This window comes from Mytilus galloprovincialis, chromosome 9, assembly GCF_965363235.1.
Source record: "Mytilus galloprovincialis chromosome 9, xbMytGall1.hap1.1, whole genome shotgun sequence".
Classification (NCBI taxonomy): domain Eukaryota; kingdom Metazoa; phylum Mollusca; class Bivalvia; order Mytilida; family Mytilidae; genus Mytilus; species Mytilus galloprovincialis.
Genome location: NC_134846.1, coordinates 30,464,567 through 30,480,436, shown reverse-complemented (window position 1 = coordinate 30,480,436; position 15,870 = coordinate 30,464,567). Strand labels below are relative to the sequence as shown.

The 15,870-nt window shown below is 31.9% G+C and overlaps 1 protein-coding gene across 1 annotated transcript; it reads left to right on the top strand.

Moving 5' to 3' along the window:
- Positions 1 to 333: 333 nt before the first annotated feature.
- On the top strand, positions 334 to 1,795 carry LOC143046731 (toll-like receptor 1). Its single transcript, XM_076219831.1, has one exon. The coding sequence runs from the start codon at positions 513 to 515 to the stop codon at positions 1,782 to 1,784; it is 1,272 nt and encodes a 423-aa protein (XP_076075946.1). The 5' UTR covers positions 334 to 512; the 3' UTR covers positions 1,785 to 1,795.
- Positions 1,796 to 15,870: the final 14,075 nt, after the last annotated feature.

Below are 15,870 nucleotides of genomic sequence, written 5' to 3'. Positions count from 1 at the left end.
TGTCATTGGCAATATCATCAGAACCATTATTACATGCAGCAATCGTAATGCATGCATTGAACAATATGGAAACCGCACATTTAAAATCACTCGCCTTAGCAGGTAATAATTGGTCATTTCTTCCACATGATATGTTTAAGGCAATAAACACGAATAAAATACATAAAATTAACATCAACGACAATAATCTTCAAGTTTTAAATATGTCATGGTTTTCAAATATGACTCGCTTACAATATCTGAAAGTCAGTTATAACAAAATTTCAACAATTATACCTCATCGTATTTCTAGTTTGGACAAACTTTATTTAGACGGCAACGAAATAACGAAATTTCAAAAGTTTTGTATTAATCATAGTTACAGTGCACTTCCAAGTTTAAGATTGTTATCCCTTAGCAATAACAAATTTGGATATATTGGACGATTTCGGTGTTTTCCGAGGCTTAAAATCTTAAAAATTGGTGATAATTTCATTGGTCGTATTGATAATAATACTTTCACAGATTTAAAGATGTTAACTAATCTCAGTCTTCCAGCAATAGGAAAACAGTTGAAAAAAATTGAAGGTGGAGCTTTGAATATACCATCATTACAGATGCTATCACTCAGAGATTGCAATTTCCATTTTGATAGTCTTTCAGTGTCGGAGCAAAGTAGTTTGTTATCAAGTTGCAATAATCTAGAACACCTTGATCTAGGCGGGAATTTTTTACAGTCAATAATTTTGCCTAGAATAATATCATCATTAAAACAATTAAGATATCTTAATTTGGAAAATACCAGGCTTGGTTATTTGCCTGCCAACGTATTTCCAGAACTACCTGTAATGGACACGCTTATCATGAGAAAGAATCGCATATATGGATGGGGCAGAGATGTGTTTGCTCAAGTAGCTTCTTTACAATATCTAGATTTACGCCATAATTTAATAAGGGTAGTAAACGAAACATCTTTTCCGGCTGCGTTACTTGCAAATTTAAAAACGATAAATTTAGCGAAAAATCCATTTGCGTGTACTTGTGAACAGATATGGTTTGCCAGTTGGTTAAGGCAAACAAATATAACGCTTTTACAGTACCCAAAGCGTTATTATTGTACTACACCAGACAATTATAATGGAGTTTTGTTAAAAGATTACAAACCTTCCTTTTTGTCGTGCAACCCAATATTTTTGGTTGTGATTTCAATTTCTGCATTAGCTTGCCTGTTAATATCGACAATGTTAATTTTTCTGAAATGTAATACAAATGTTAAGAACTTTTTTTACCTTCTCAAAGTTAAACAGTTTAGACGACAGGGTTATCTTCCTATTTTGAATAGTGATGATTATGAATATCACGCGTTTGTTGTTTATTGTGATGAAAACCGAATGTGGGTTCATGATGACTTCGTCAAAAAACTTGAAAATGAGGAGGGATTTAAGTTCTGTATTCATCACAGAGACTTTGAAGTTGGAGAATCTATCAGTGGAAACGTTGATAAATTACTCAAAAAGTCGTGGAAGGTTGTTGTTATAATATCTAATGCATTTGCTAAAAGCGAATGGTGCCAATGGGAAGTCGATATAATTCAGGAGAGAAGACGTCGACAAGGCAGAAATGCTCTTCTTTTAGTGATGCTTGAAAATATCACCTCGAAAAACATGACAAGTCCTCTGCGTACTTTACTAGACAGTACCCCGCACCTAAGGTACACAAAAGGAATAGGTGAAAACTTATTTTGGAGTGCAGTTATTGCAGATCTTCGTAAAGCCGTCGGACAACCTCCAATTTCTGAATTATAGATAAACGTTTCAATTAAGCTTGCTATTTGTGTTGTATCAAATTCGTGGAACAAACTGATTTTATCAAAATTGAATATTTATATTTTATGTGTATCACCATTGTCCGACCATTTCTTTTACATTTGTTTGTTTCTCCGTAATAATTTGTAATTAATTACTGAATAAAAATGTATTAGTTATTATATTTCAAGCCTTAACATTTTAACAATACACAGCTATGCTTCGTGTTAATTATATTGTTACTATGTGTTCTTTCGTTTCCTTGTATACTTGTTTTTTTAAAACAAGAAGGGAACGATATCAAGTGAGCAATACAAAAACATAAGTAGAAAAACGTAAAAACTATAAAAAAAAAAGTCCAGGAAACACTCTGCTGAAATAAAGAGACTTAAAAAAGGACTTACTGTTCGTATATTACTTTTTTGATGGTATGGACATGTTGTTCATACATCATTAAGAAAACAGCAGAAATAACAAAAGGCCTATAAAAACATTTTTTTTCAAGAATTAAAAAAAAGTAAAATTACAAAAATACTGAACTCCAAGGAAAATTCAAAACGGAAAGTCCCAAATCATAAGCTGTAACACATCAAACGAATGGATAACAACTGTCACATTCCAGACTTGGTTCAGTCATTTTATTATGTAGAAAATGGTGGATTGAGCCTAGTTTTTTTATGTAGATAAACTTCTCAGTTGTATAACAGTCACACCAAATTCCATTACTAGTATATTGACAACGATTCGCGAACAAACCAAACAGACATAATAGGAACGTGCATACCCAAACATTTAAAAATGAAGCTTACAATGTATAAAACCTACCCATAGGAAAGAGCTTTATAGACATAAAACTCCCCACTTGCATTTAAAGTCAACTTTGCAAGAGAGGTTGGAATTTCTTAATTTCTGATGTGATATACATGATAGTTTTGAAAAAGAAGAGAAGTAAAATAACAAAGTGTCAAAATCAAAGTTTAAACAAACTAAAACGAACGTGAAACAACTGTCCTATTCCTAAATTGGTACAGGTATTTCCTGATGTAGAAAATAAAGGATTAAACCTGGTTTTATAGTTACCTAAACCTTTCACTTGCATGCAAGTTGCAACAAATTACATTATATTGACGACAATGTGTGAACAAAACAGAACACTAATAGCTTAACATGTTAGAAATATAGGTGCAGCAGTAAGAATATTAATTGTGCTATACTTTGATGACTTTATAAAAAAAAAACCCAAAAAAACAGTCATGTCATTAAAAGAAAATTCTGGTTAATTTCTAATGACACATGTTTAACTGCTTTATTTTATAAATAAATGACAAAATTAAATTTGAGATCAAAGCACAAATAACAGTCATAGCGAATTGATACAGATAAAACATAGCTTGGCAGATTTATGTTTTAGCTTTCAATTTACAGATTATGCTACATCGAGAGTTTATAACATGGATTGTACAAAATAATTAAACATGAATTCAAAGATTAAGACATAGGGACACCAATACAATTTCAATTTCCACATGTTGTAAAGTAATGTGTAAAAGGCGAGTACATCTAATTGTGCATTGTGTTTTCAATCGATTTTCAAATTAACATTTTTGTTTCATTTCTAGAATTTCGACCAAGGGGAACAAGAAATTGATTTACTGTACAAAGACAATAAACAATGCTCGTTCCACTTACAAATTCAGAAATACAGGTTGTTTTACCTACATAACGGTATTGTTAAATTTGCCGAAAAAAGTTCTTAAATTGGAAAGACGGTAAGTAATTTGAACACACCCGATGCATGTAATGTCAGTGTCGTTTAAAAAAGAGTATCTTAATGATTCAATATTGAAAACCGCAAACTATAAATCAAATGTGAGTTCTGTAAAAGAGAAACGAAAGACACCAGAGGGACAGTCAAACTCATAAATCGACAATAAACTGAAAACGCCATGGCTAAAAATGAAAAGGACAAACAGACAAACAATAGTAAACATAACGCAACATAGAAAACTAAAGAATAAACAATTTGAACCCCACCAAAAACTAGGGGTGATCTCAGGTGCTCCGGAAGGGTAAGCAGACCCTGCTCCACATGTTGCACCCGTCGTGTTGCTTATGAGATAACAAATCCGGTAAATAGTCTAATTCGGTTTGTCACATTTATGAAAGGGAAGGGGACTGTAGTTACGACCTAAGGGACATATCCGATATCATTTTTGAAACGGTTATTCCATAACGGTCAACAAACTCGTGATTGCGTCCGTAAAATTTACGAAGAAATAATTTCAACTTCACCATTTGGAACTCATGATTGAATAGTTTTCTTGTGAGCAATAACCCTCTATCAAGAAAATCATGATAGGAAATGCAAGCACGGGAATATCGTATCAATTGGGAGATATATACACCGTATGCAGGTGCTGCTGGAATGTTGCTACTTAGAAATGGAAAGTTCACAATTGGAAAGCTGAAATTATCTCTTTTGTCGTAAAGTTTTGTTTTCAATCGACCCTCGTTTTCAATTTCTAGATGTAAGTCAAGATATGAGGCCGACTTAACTGTATCTGTTGTATACTTAATCTCTAGTTCGATGGGATAGATGCATTCGACATAGTCACCAAATTTTGAATTATGTAGTGAAAGAACATCATCTATATAGCGGAAAGTAGAGTTAAAGGATATTGCTAACTTCTTATCTTTCTTCCTAAGAAGTTCCTGTATGGAGTCAGCCTTTGTGATAGTAGGTATTTACGAAAAACAATTTGTTGTCATTATTTGATGCAAAATAGAGTACAAACTATGATAGTATATGACATCGTAAAGGCGTTCAAACTTAAGGATTTTTCTGAGAGAAAAAAAAACGAATTGAACTTCGACCTCACAATCATTGATTATTTGTAAATAAATGCTAAAAAAACTGTGTTAACTGCAAATCAATAATAAAACTTACTTAAACAAATAAATCATATAATATTGATAACCTTATTACGAGCAATGTTTTTAAATCACAATTTTTATTTCCTGTCATCGCTTATCTTAAAATGCAAACATTCCTCACATTATTAAATTTTTATTGTTTAATTTTAACTTCTTCCGTAAAATGGACATCGAACTTCAACTTTCTTAAATTCAATTAAGATGTAGTTTCTATGGTTCAAATACATCTTTTGAAATTTCAAAATGCCATATTCCAGTGCTTAATCACATGAAAATATTTGTAAAGAATCAATGATTATAAACCTGAAAAGTAGATACTTATTGATAAAATCAAATAAAAACTATAGATGATAGTGACCGGAGTGTGAGTGGATGATTGAACCAACAAACAAATAATACAACAGAGCCTAAAACGACATTTTGTGACAGGTATATTACTATTACAGTAACTCTAACCATTTGTGTGATTGTGAATTTGTATGCGTTTTTATGTTTGTGTATTTTAGGTAGTGGGGTATCGAGAAATTGTAAAGTGGTAATATGAAGCAACCCAATAAGATAAATAACCGAGAAACATCGACCGAACAACAACAGACATTCGTATTCAGTTTATATTTGTTTTATAATGATATAGCTCTTTATCTTTAATTTGTTTTTTTTGTCTTTTTGTAGATCGCAGCGTGTCGTACGACCGATCTCCGGCCGGTTTTATCCAAAGACTTGAAATTTATATTTGTTATTTGTTTGTTTTATCTGCAAAAAACACACAGTCTTTAGAAGAACGAACACCGACTGAATGGCCCGTAGTCAAAGTAAAAGTTCTTGATAGGGTTACGACTTTCTGTGAATTACTTCGTCACAATATCGGGTCACCATTTTGGTCTGGTACAGTGTGTACAAGGCAGGGTTTATTTTCTGTTCTATACCCCAATATGAATTTAATTTATCACCCATTTTCATCATCATATCTAGCATTCAAATTGTGAATATAGATATGAATTCACTTTAAGAATTCTTAAGTGATTATATTAAATGTTAAAGGTTTGAATAATTGTCTACATTGTTTGTCAATGTTATACAAGGAAATGATTGCATTGTGAACGACAGTACAAAGTGTTTTATTTAGTTTTGTTTTAGCGATTATTAAGGAAATAAGTCCTTATTGAATTTGATTTCATACATAGAACGTGATAAATTCATTAAAGTATAATACAACATTACTAGATACAATTGGAATAGAGACTTGCAGGAAGGCGTGCTAAAAGTAAGAATATGGTTAATTATAATTATATTTACATGAGAAGTTGTATCTGTTTTGAGGAGCAATATTTACTTTAACTTATAATATCTGAGTTAAATCATCACATGAATTTATACTAGGATAAAATTTCAAACGTCAGCAAGACTTATAAGTATCGTTCTTATGAAAAAGTGAAAAAAGCCAAAAAAGTAAGAAGGTGAAATCGTTTTGCTAGATAAGTTAACTGGTTACAACTTTTATACCCAGATTAGCCCATTGTGAACTAAATACAAAATGTAAAATGTTAAACTGATGTGCAGATGTATATGTAGACATACTTTTTATTATTCGTAACGAATTTTGCTATATCCATTTTAAAAAGCAACTTTACACATGCTGTGTAACATTTATTTAAAGTATTTAATTATCTATTTGTCTTTTAACTATTATTCTCAATGCACGTGTATGTAATTACACTAATGTAAATAAATTACTAATTTGGATAAAAAAAAAATTGTTTCATAAACAATATAAAAAAGAAGATACAATATGAACGCCAATGATACAATTATCCACCAATGACACAGAAATTAACAACTTTATGTCACCGTACGGTCTTCAACAATGAGCAAAGCCCATACTGCAAAGTTAGCTATAAAATGCCCCAAAATGACAATGTAAAACAGTTCAAAAAAGAAAACTAACGGCCTAATTTATGTACAAAACAATTAACGAAAAACAAATATGTAACACTCAACAAACGACAACCACTGAATGTTCATCAATATTTTTTTAGTATATAAATACATAAGTACAAAGACCTCCTTTCTTAATGAACATTGTTTACGTCATTCGTCTACAGTACAATAAAAGACTGCAAAAAATAATCTGAATAATTAAACTTTTCTCTGTGTTTTATCTCTCATACCTGCATTAATGTAAGAGGTTTTTTTGTCCTTATTTCGAAAAAGAATAACCTGCGCAAAATTGTATAGGTGTCTTCACAAAAAGGGCATGCTGTAAATCGCCATGTGAAAAAGAGTGGCGAATAAAAGAGGGACATTCAAACTCATAGATCAAAAACAAACTGATAACGCCACAGCTGTTAAAGAAGCAGACGAATAAAAGTACACAAGAAACAACATAGTAAACTAAAGACTAAGCAACACAAACCCAATCAAAACACTGGGGATGATATCAGCTACTCCGGAAGAGTGAGTTATTTAAGTAGATGCTACATAAACTATTCACGATCATCAATAAACTCTAGATTCTCTAAATAACAAACCAGATTTTGAAAAAGAGTAGTACAAGATAACCCTCGCCAAACACTACTTTGATGCAAATTGTAGTCTACATGATTGTCCATTTATCTTTGGTGAGGGCATTTGCTTTTGTTATCTCGGGAAAACCTAATAATTGATGACTTTAATAAAAAGGAACGTTTATCCTTAATAAATACACACAAATACCAATCAAATCCTTTTTGAAAATGCAATGACTTATTTATTTGTTTCCTTAATTTTCAAATCAAATATAGAATTTGTTTCATTTCCTTTTAGAATCTAAATAAAATATTTGATAATCATTCGCTTATTTGTTTCATATGTGTGTTTTGTTGTTGCTATTTAATGTAATTGAAATAAAGTGAATAAGAAAGTGTTCAACATAAGAGTATACATTGTGAATAAAATATATTTTTGGTTAATGTACACAGTAAAACTTTAAGACGAATTTGTCAAAGTAAAAAAAACCAGGTCGTTTAAATAAGTCTTCCTGTTATAATGTTTAAGTATGTATATCGTGTTGCTTAGTAATATGCTAGGGGGTCTCATCAATGATACCAGGCTTATAATGATGTACGCTGGACGCGTAATTTATTTATAAACCATTTGGACGTGTCACTCGAATCAAGAAATTTAAAATATTAAATATTTTAGTTAAATTAAAATTATAATCAATTTAATGTAGATTACGCATCTTTGCCCATTGATTCTACATGTCAGATATGCAAAATGATTCTAGATATTGCTGCAAAAACAAAGACAAGATATACTACATGTATACAGTTTGGACCAACTCAAAAGTAACATTATTTTCATACACAATAAATCAAAATTAAATATAGACTTGCCTGATTATATGACAATTTCTCAATAAGTTAGAATGACTTTTGTTCTACTACTATAGTATGTACTGCATATCTATTAATCATTTATATGTATCAAGTGATACTTATATAATTCATCCATTAAGTACTTAGTTCCTATTGCATTGACATTTAGTCTTATATAAGACACTTATATTTAACGATAAAGTTAATTTAAGCGAACATAACGGACAGTTATGTAATTATTGCGAACCCTATGATAGTTTTCCATAGATTCACCTGCAAGTTACCTGTCGATTTAAACTTTTGTAAGTTCTATTGTCCCATCTAACAAATACAACAGGTATTGTTCTCTGTATAGTTCATTCACCAGGACCTTTAAATTTCTTCTAGGAGAAATATATCACTCATTGATTAATTTACCTGACCAAAAAATTATCTTTTTTTTATTGAAATACTTCTATAAACTCACATTAACTGTATGCAATATTGTATTTATTCAATCTATCATTAATATTTTTTCAATCTGTTCAATAAAAAATCTGATTTAATAATAAAAAGTTTATTTTAGACACATTTTTTAGTATTTTCCAATGAATTTGCATGTTTTTGTTGTTGTTAATTTATAGACTATGTTTATGAAGACCTTAGTTTAAAAATAATAATATTCAAATTTTTATTTATCAAACACACAAAAATATAGAATATTTGATCAGAAATCAACTTTTAATTTTTAAATCAGTATTAATATTGAACACATTAAAAACGAGTTTTTGGTATTGAATAAATACAACACCACATGAACACCACATGCAGTTTTGTGAGTCCTTTCTTAGTATTGGTATAAGTAATTTTCCATCATTGACAGTTCAATTTTTTGTTCAGGTAAATTAATCAATGAGTGATAGATTTCTCTTGGAAGAAATTTAAAGGTCCTATTGAATAAACTACACTGAGAACAATACCTGTTGATTTGTTAGATGGGACAATAGAACTGCCAAAAGTTTAAATCGACAGGTAACTTGCAGGTGAATCTATGGAAAACTATCATAGGGTTCGCTATAAAACAATCAAACCGTCTCACCTATTTTGCATTTGAGTCCGAAGGACTTTGTTTTAGTAGTTGTTGTACGAATATAATATTTTTTGAAAGCGCGCTTAAAATCGATAGTCTGTGGGTGAGGGATTATATTTCAGTCATATTTTTTTTTATCAAATTGAACCATAACGAACCTGCAGTACCAAAAATAAGGAAAAAAAACACGTTTTGATGAAGCATACATCATTTGAAGCAAGTAGTATAACTGCAAGTTTGCAATTCATTACGTTTGACACATAAGGGCAGCATTTTGAACATCGATAACATGACCATATTTTGAGGTAAGGGTGTTTTATGTCCCATATGTCACTGTGAAAAGACAATTCATATGAAAATAAGACGATGTGGTACATGTAATATGCCCATAAAACAACTCTCAACAAGAAACAAGGAAATTAACTATTATAGTTCACTGTACGGACTATAACTTATGTATATAACAAGAATATTAGTTTGCTTTTAATTTACTTATCACAAAATCAATATTAATACCAATATAAACAATATTTAAAGATCTTATGACAGTGTTGAATCGGTAACATTTTAGAATAGGTTTATTTAAAGGATCGACAATTTTTCAAGGGTCGTTTCTATATTTCCGGGCATGGTAAACAACATCTCCGTAAAATTGTGGATGTGCTATCCCGTTTTATAAAAGCTTTCTACAGGCACAATAGATCTACAACCAAATCACTATATCTATGGGATCATTTAGTTAAAGTTTTAAGTAAAGTGTGGTAACGAAATCCCTGATTTAATAATTTACCAGTAAAAAGTAAAATCACAAAAATACTGAACGCCAAGAATTTAAAGAATTATGTCGTTGAAATCCTGATGATGTCCGCACAGTTTTCAGATGTTAGGAGTTCAACTTCAACAATTGGAACCCTTGGTGTAAAAGATCCTTGGGTGAGTAGCAAGCCCTGGTACACAGTATCAACTGGGGGAAATATACTCCATATGCCTGCGCTGATGAAGTATTGCTACATATAAATGGAACGTTCTCAATTGTTGTAAACGTTTGTTCTAAACCGACCCTCATTGACAATTTCTTGATGCAAGTCAAGATATGAGTTAGACTTAACGCATTCTAGAATAGGTAGTTTTCAGAATAGCGTTGAATACTGGTTTTTATTGCTGATAGAATTGGTGTTAATAATTTAAAAAGAGATTTAGTGGAGTACTTGGAAGACCAAACAATAGAACGTTGTTTCTGAAGCCACTAATGTAATTAAGGTATCCAAATGCAGTGAAGGAAAATCCAGTTCTTTATTTTTGGTTGAAATTCAATTCGAACATCGAACAGACCAATTATCCAATATTTCCTCCTTCGTAAATGTATGTGTCATGGGGTTAAATATTGATTTTTTTCCGGATAGGTTAGTAGCATGTGTTTTCATAGACCTATAGAGTTTTTCAATTCTAATTTGAATCCATGAATTCAAAGCCACGGTTCATTCTGAAACATGGTTCAAATTTGATTATCTCCCGTTCAACTTAAAAAATCTGAATTTAAGGATAATCATTTAATATCGTTAATGTCCTTTACGTCTGATAAGCTCGATGCTTTTTAATATAACTTATGTCGCTTTTTCGAGCGTCATTGCTTGTAATTTGACGTGACATTTGTCTGAAGCAAAAATAACATCTTAGTTATGCGTCATTTCCTCGCATAAAATTCCATTATATTGACAACAATGGTTTTACAACATAAACAACATAAATGAATATTAACATCAGTAAACAATTGTTGTGTCTTCTTTTTGTATATAGTCCGTTCTAGGGCATGATCACAAACGTAAGGAAAATACATTGATCGGAAATTGAAATAATATTGTACAAGGCTTACTTCGGTAAATAATGCGAGTGTTGCGAACATCTCTATCATAATTTGTCAAAAATATGCCATGATATTCCTTTTTTATTGTTTACATCTGTTGTTGTCGGTGGTTAACCTTAATTGCATTACATTTAACTAAGAAAAAGATGATATCGAGGCTCACAAATTTTTAATTTTTGAACAAGCAGACGAAAAAAGATATTTGAAAAATGTCTTTAATAAAATTCTTTTGAAACAGACGTTCATGTATAGCTGAAGGCAAATCTAAATGCTGGCGAAACTTCATATATCTAGCACATGCTGACAATCCAATTTGACTTTATACATTTAACACTCTAGCAGTTAAAAAATACCTAAATTTAGCACTTTGGTAGTAACAAATACAATTTGACTGCGTAAACCTAGCCCGCTGGAATTAAAATATACAATTTAACTACTTAAAAAAACAAAGCTAGCAGTAAAACAATAGCATCTCGTTTGTGCTCATACACTTATTTTGGTTCTCAATTCTCTTCAACTTCGTACATTATTTGGCCTTTTCAAACGTATTTTGATTCGAGCGCCACTGATGAGTCTTTTGTAGACGGAACGTACCTTTGGCGTATATACCAAATTAATCCTGGTATCTATGATGAGTTTTCATATAGGGCAGAGGTAAATATCACATGAGTTATCATGAAATATTATTCAATCAAATGCTTTGAGCAAACTGCATTGTTAAAGCAAGTATGATGGTCCTACATTGTTTTGATTAGTATGAAGTATCATTATAAAAACAGAACACTTTAAATTTGCAAAACAATAATTTGGAAATCCGCCGCCTAACATTCTTGAAGATACAAGGTAATACCAATAACACAAATGCGCAAAATAACACTGGATTCAATAAATAGCAAGTTTTAAATACAGCTCAACACCTAAAATTTCTTTTGTAATTTGGATATTAAAAACACGAGATTTTATAATCAATAAACAATATTCCGAGTTTTTCCGGAATTGTGCAAATAACACCTTTCTACATGTCAATTTACAACTGATGTTTAAAGTCATGTAAGAAAATACTACAGTTAAGATGTCAAGTACTACAAAAAAAAATGCTGGAAAACTTAAATGAGTATACAAATAAGCGCATAAGTCCTCAATTTGTGATACAACATCCTATTTGAAATTCAATTCACAAAATGTATGTTACCTATCAATATCAAGATCAATTTTGGTTGATTAGTTTTATCTTGTTCATGTTGTTTGTCCTCTTGCTGCTGCAAAGTCTTTTTTTAACTTTAACAATGAGTTCAATAGAAAAAAAAGGATTGAGGAGTCAAGTATATTTGAGCCATTTTTTTCGGCAGGTGTCATTAATGAACAACTAAATAAATAATAATACAGTAATTGTCATGATTTTGTTTATTTTGTATGGGTCAATACAATTTTAGTTATTAATTTTTAATTTGAAACAATTTGTGTGTGTATGCATTTTTAACATTCAAAAGGCTAATATTTTCTGCCAAATGGATGGAATGTCACAATAATAAAACGGGTAAAAATTAAATAAATCCTTTAAACTTTTATGACGACAATGTATCTTGGTAGTAAGCAGCCTATTTTTTGCTGTTTATTATCACAGAAACACCATAACAAGCGGATAACCAGTTAAAATTAAACAAAAGAAATGACATTCTTTGCTAGAGTAGGTAAAAAAGGCCAAGTTGGTATATTTAAATTTTTACATCTGTTACTTTCGGCTTTAAAAGATCAATAAAGGTAAAATTGAGAATGGAAATGGGGAAGGTGTCAAAGACCATAGAACAGACAACACCAGAAGGTCACCAATATGTTTTAAATGCAGCAAGAAATTCCTGCACCCGGAGGCGTCCTTCAGTTGGCCCCTAAACAAATATATATATACTAGTTCAGTGATAATGAACGCCATACTAAACTCCAAATCATACACAAGAAACTAAAATTAAAAATAACACAAGACTAACAAAGGCCAGAGGCTCCTGACTTGGAAAAGGCACATACATGCGGCGGGGTTTAACATGTTTATGAGATCTCAACCCTTCCCCTCTACCTCTAGCCAATGTAGAAAAGTAAAAACACAACACTACGCGCATTAAAATTCAGTTCTAGAGACGTCTGAGTCTGATATCAGAAGATATAACAAAAGAAAATAAACAAAATGACAATAATACATAAGTAACAACAGACTACTAGCAGTTAACTGACATGTCAGCTCCAGAATTCAATTAAACTGAATGAAAGATTATGTCTTCATGATATGAATATCAGGCACAATCCCTCCCGTTAGGGGTTTAGTATCATACTAATTTGTGTAACACCTGCCTTCTTGTCGACAGCAAATTAACAAGTGCCCGATACGGGAATTCCAAAATTCTAATTCAAGCTGATACGGGAATTCCAAAATTCTGATTCAAGCTGCGAGCGCCGTCTATGGCCATGCCAAATATGACAATGAGCTACAGGCTGCAACACCCATGCACCCACACAAATATTTGATTGAATTAAACCAGATTATTGAAAATATAAAAATTTTATAATCTCAATTAATTGCAATACTCATAGAAGAAGACCCTCTATCAATACTGAACGATAACAATTAGATGAAGAACAACGATCAAGAATTGTTGGCGTATTTTCTAAACTATGTTGACGTCCTTCCTTTAATCACAAAGTGATTAAAAACTAATCTAGAGTTGTCTCTCTTTATCTGTTGTTTACTGTAATTCACAAGTACCAACATTAAAATAATACAGACTTTCTGTATATTATACTCATTTGTGTAGAGGTTCCATCCTCTGTTTTTTATTTATAACTTTTACGACTGATACAAAAACAATCCTTTGAGTTAAACATACATTTTATTACACCAACTTGTATTTACATTATCATGACTAGAATATACATTTTTACTTTGTGGTATTACTTTGGCTACAGAGTATTCTATAATATTTTGTTGAGGCGCCAGGGTGACTACCGATTACCTTTACACAATGGCTATCAGCTGACCTATGTTGACATAGTGTCATGAAACCCCTGGTAGGTAAACACGGTAACACCACAACCTACCATGGGGAGTGACCGGGGAAAAACACTCGTATTACCAATGCTCCAGTTATTAGTGCCCCACCTGTTGGCAGGTGTAGGCCTCTCCTCTGTAAGATGAGGTGGATGAGGTCCCAGAGTTACCCATCTATAGACCCCACCGTTACCACTAACCACATTTTCCAAACCTGCAAAAATTGTAGAACTTGTCAGGCCCAGAGCAAGGGCCGAGTGAAATAATCCCCCATCAATACCAGTCTCCCTGGACCGCCACATGAGAGCCCTAGTCAGCTACTAAATCTGACTTGGGTTCTAACCTCCAAAATTTTTTCATTATTGACTCATTGGAAAAGTTGATTTTGTTGTGCGTAGGAAAGATCAACCCCCCTTTTGTATATTATTTAAGAAAATCTGATTTCCAGTTTGTGACAAATGAGTTCCATCTGTTCTGTATAAAGACACTTCACTTGCCCTAATGTTCTCATGTAATATTGCTTTACCCCCGATTTCTATTACAAAGTTTTGGACCACTGAATTCACTCTTTTTCTCTTCTGTTCGATTATTGCACCCGCATTCAAGGGTGCAAAATGCCAGTATCTGCGCTGTCTGATGGAAGACCATATTATAATAACATTTTTAAATAAAGTCTTGTAACGTAGATAGAACATTTTACATTTTGGATTACACCCTTCCCTGTCAATTCTAAATCTGTCAAATCATTAGCTCCACAGTGAATAATAATAAAATGAGGAGAAGATAAAAAAGATCTTTTTGCATCCAGTAGGGAGTCCAAATCTTTAATCTGTAAACCAGGATGCCCAATCCAGTATGTTGTAACACCTTTTGACCCCAGTCCCAGGTTGTTCCTACCATATTTCTTCGCCTCTACGTTGGCCCAATGAACAAGGGAAATTCCAACAATCAATAACATATTGGGACCTGTGAAAACCTGTAGCTTGTTTGCCTTTTGAAACTAGAACAATTGCAACCTAATATAGCGAGAATAAGCATGCGATTTCCATCTGCCTAATCTCACAATTATCTCCTCTGATACCCCTGCCTTGCTTGTTCCGTGGCTCCCCCAATTCTAAAACTATGTGACCTAAAATGACTTTTACTAATATGAAGAAAATGTAAAGTTTTTTCCAGTATACTACTGAATCGGTATCTAGTTAAAGGCATACCAGTATAATGAATAAACAAATCTGTATTGTTGGTCTGTTTTTAACCACCTTACTCTTTGCATGCTTAGCTCCAGGACTTTTTTCCTAACTTAAATATCAGAAATTGTTAAGTTGGAGCCATTTATAAAAGATTTGGATTATGAAGTAGTGATTTCCCCTACCCTTAGCAAACCAAAAAAGGCAACAGAAAAAACTGCTGAAAATAAAGCAGCTTCATATTCATTCTTACATACTTTATCTAAACAACTTATCATATCTGATAACAATTGCATTGTAATTGGTGCTCTAATGTCATTACGTTTTCTTCCTTGAATTCTTTTTATTCCTTATAATGCCTTTCCAATTATAAAGAACTTTGTAGTATCCTGTATGCCTTGAATTTTATGATGTATGAAACGCCTGATATATAAGATATATGCCTCCCCCCCCGAAAGACCCTGTACTGACAAAAAAGCTATAAAATTTAGCAAATCATTGACTGGCACCGGCCAATCCTGTTTCAATTTATAAGATGATCTAAAAGTACAAAGTTTTGACAGAGCCAACTTGTATGATTATTGTGTATTTTTGGACACACTTTGATTGACAATATAATCAGCCACATGACTTAAATGT